The 2,380-nt window shown below is 44.3% G+C and overlaps 1 protein-coding gene across 1 annotated transcript; it reads right to left on the reverse strand.

Moving 5' to 3' along the window:
- Positions 1 to 449: 449 nt before the first annotated feature.
- MRM2 (mitochondrial rRNA methyltransferase 2) lies at positions 450 to 1,928 on the reverse strand (the record flags this gene model as incomplete). The annotated part of the gene is made up of 2 exons (XM_010163266.1): positions 450 to 969; positions 1,657 to 1,928. Coding segments are annotated over 2 exons (697 nt in total), but the record flags the coding sequence as incomplete, so codon positions are not given.
- Positions 1,929 to 2,380: the final 452 nt, after the last annotated feature.

Here is a 2,380-nt window from a genome sequence, read left to right on the forward strand (position 1 = left end):
AGTGGCTGTTATGGATCCTGCGTGACAATGCAGATCCTGACGTGCACAAAAACATTATCTATTTGTACTGGTGCTAATAAATTGCACCAGCTTTTAAGTGAGATGAAGAGACAATAAATTGGCTCAAACTCCCCTTGCTGTTCCCTCTCATTCTGACAACCCCCCTTATCATTAGTCTCAAATATGACATTAGCAGTGCAATGATTTTCAAGCACACATTAAGAACTCATATAATCACTGTTTTATTTTCATTTCCATTACTCCAGCCCCAGAAGTTGTCTTTCAGATTACTCCTCTCCATTCCCAACCGTTTTCTCCACAGGTGAGAAGCTAAATTGGATGTCTCTGCTTGTATAATTACTGGATAAAGTCAGTAGGACACCATCCTGGTTTATTTTTGTATTTGAAAAGCATGGTGTACTTCATCAGAATTGTGGTAGGTTTTCCCAGGGTCTTAATGGTGGGATTTTTCTTTAAACACAAGCCAAATTCAGATTTCCAATCAATGTCTGATCACCTGTTGACAATCTGCAGTTCTCAGCTTTCATTTCCCTTTGTACAGTCTTGCCAAATAATAAGATTCAGCAGAGTCCTTCCGGCTGGCCTGAGGCTTTATAGTTCTCACATCTTGGAACTGCTCCTTCAGTCTGTTTTGCAGAAGACGAGACTCATGTCCATCCCAGAATTTACAAAGCATTGTTCCTTTTGGCTTTAAAATACTCTGGGACAGATTCAGAAGGCCTAAACATAGATTGATCAACTTCTGATGATCGAGTTCCTTAATGCCTGTCGCATTAGGTGCCATGTCGCTCAAGATAACATCCACCTTCTCTGCAGGAAGCAGACTCTGAATTGTCCTCAGAGTGCTTGGGTCTGCAATGTCAGCCTCCGACAGGAAGACTGCTCCTTCCAGAGGAGAAATCCGCAGGAGGTCAACGCCAAGGACGAAGCCGGTTGGGACAGCGGGATCTAGATTATAAGAATGAATGACACACTGAACACTCAGAATGGTCACAAACAACTTGCATATAAATCAGCTCCGTGCTAGTCAATAAACAAAAAACATATCACCTGCCACGTCTGGTTTTCCTGTCCTTGGGCAGTTTGCTGGGTGCATCTGGATGGATGGTTTGCTATAAGCTAATCCATTCAAGACACGAAAGCTCAGTTACTTTGGATAAGCAAAGTGTGTTTTTTCTTGGCTTTCTTCTGTTCTTTCAAGGCTGACAGTCCAGAAATCCTGGACAATAGTACAGATGATAACACCTTCTCTTGTAAATATTAATGGCTTAAAACACATAATAGTGGTTACTACTGTTTTTCAAGAAAAGAAGTAAGAGTTCAGAAAAACCAAGTTACCTGCTGGAGGCTACACAAATTTCAAAACTGGATGAAGGGATCCTCCCCACAACAGTTAATCAGAATATTTTGTTACACCTACAAAGCACCTAATGTTAAGTTTTTATTTCACAAATATGATTTCTCCAGGCCGTATGATGATTTCCATTGCCATGTAGGCACACACCTTCACGCTTCTATCCGTGACTCTGGCGTTTGCCAGTACCCATGTCCCTTTCTCACACCACCACCATCACAGTTGAGTTTTCTTACATGCTTCAAGACAACCATCATTGCTTGCCAAAAACGTGTGCTTACCAGTACCCAAGGCGTTGACCCTCTCTACAGCAACCTGGCTCCAAGCACCAGGCGCTGCTCCACAGTCAAGAACAGAAAGTCCTGGGCGAAGAATACGAAGCTTGTCATCAATCTCCAGTAATTTGAAGGCACTTCGGCAACGGTAATGCTGCCGCTTCGTTGCTTTGACGAAAGGATCCTTCAAGTGCCGCTCCAACCACCAGTGCTCAGTTCCAGTTTTCTTCAGAAACCCCATGGTGGTGTGGAGACATTTGCTCACCAAACGTCGACAGCTGCCCAGGAAGACAGGTGAGTTAATCGGTTAGTGCATCATCACTTTGTATTTCAGAAGTCTCTACAGCAATTCTAACCTCAAGTGCAGCTCCAACCATTTAACACCAGGCTCAAATAAAGCCTCCAAATTTGAGACTCTTTGCACCTTCAGTTATCAGGTCCAATCCCAACAAAAAGGGATGTATTTTGGATGGAGGCCTCACAGGTTATCCCTGAAGTAAGGCAGGGAAGAGGGTCCCACAGCTCTTCACAGAACCACAGAACAGTTGAGGTTGGAAGGGACCTCTGAAGGTCATCTAAGTCCAGCCACCCTGCTCCTAGAGCACATGAACCAGGATTTTGTCCAGACGTTTGGGTTTTTTCCTTCACTTCTGCTCTGGTACTTGCGTTTAAGGCCCACGGGGCACAACATGGCAGACCGACCCCAGCAAGGCCGTGGGCAGCCTCCATG

The sequence above is a fragment of the Antrostomus carolinensis genome, unplaced genomic scaffold (assembly GCF_000700745.2).
Source record: "Antrostomus carolinensis isolate BGI_N321 unplaced genomic scaffold, ASM70074v2 scaffold37782, whole genome shotgun sequence".
In the NCBI taxonomy this organism is placed as follows: Eukaryota; Metazoa; Chordata; class Aves; order Caprimulgiformes; family Caprimulgidae; genus Antrostomus; species Antrostomus carolinensis.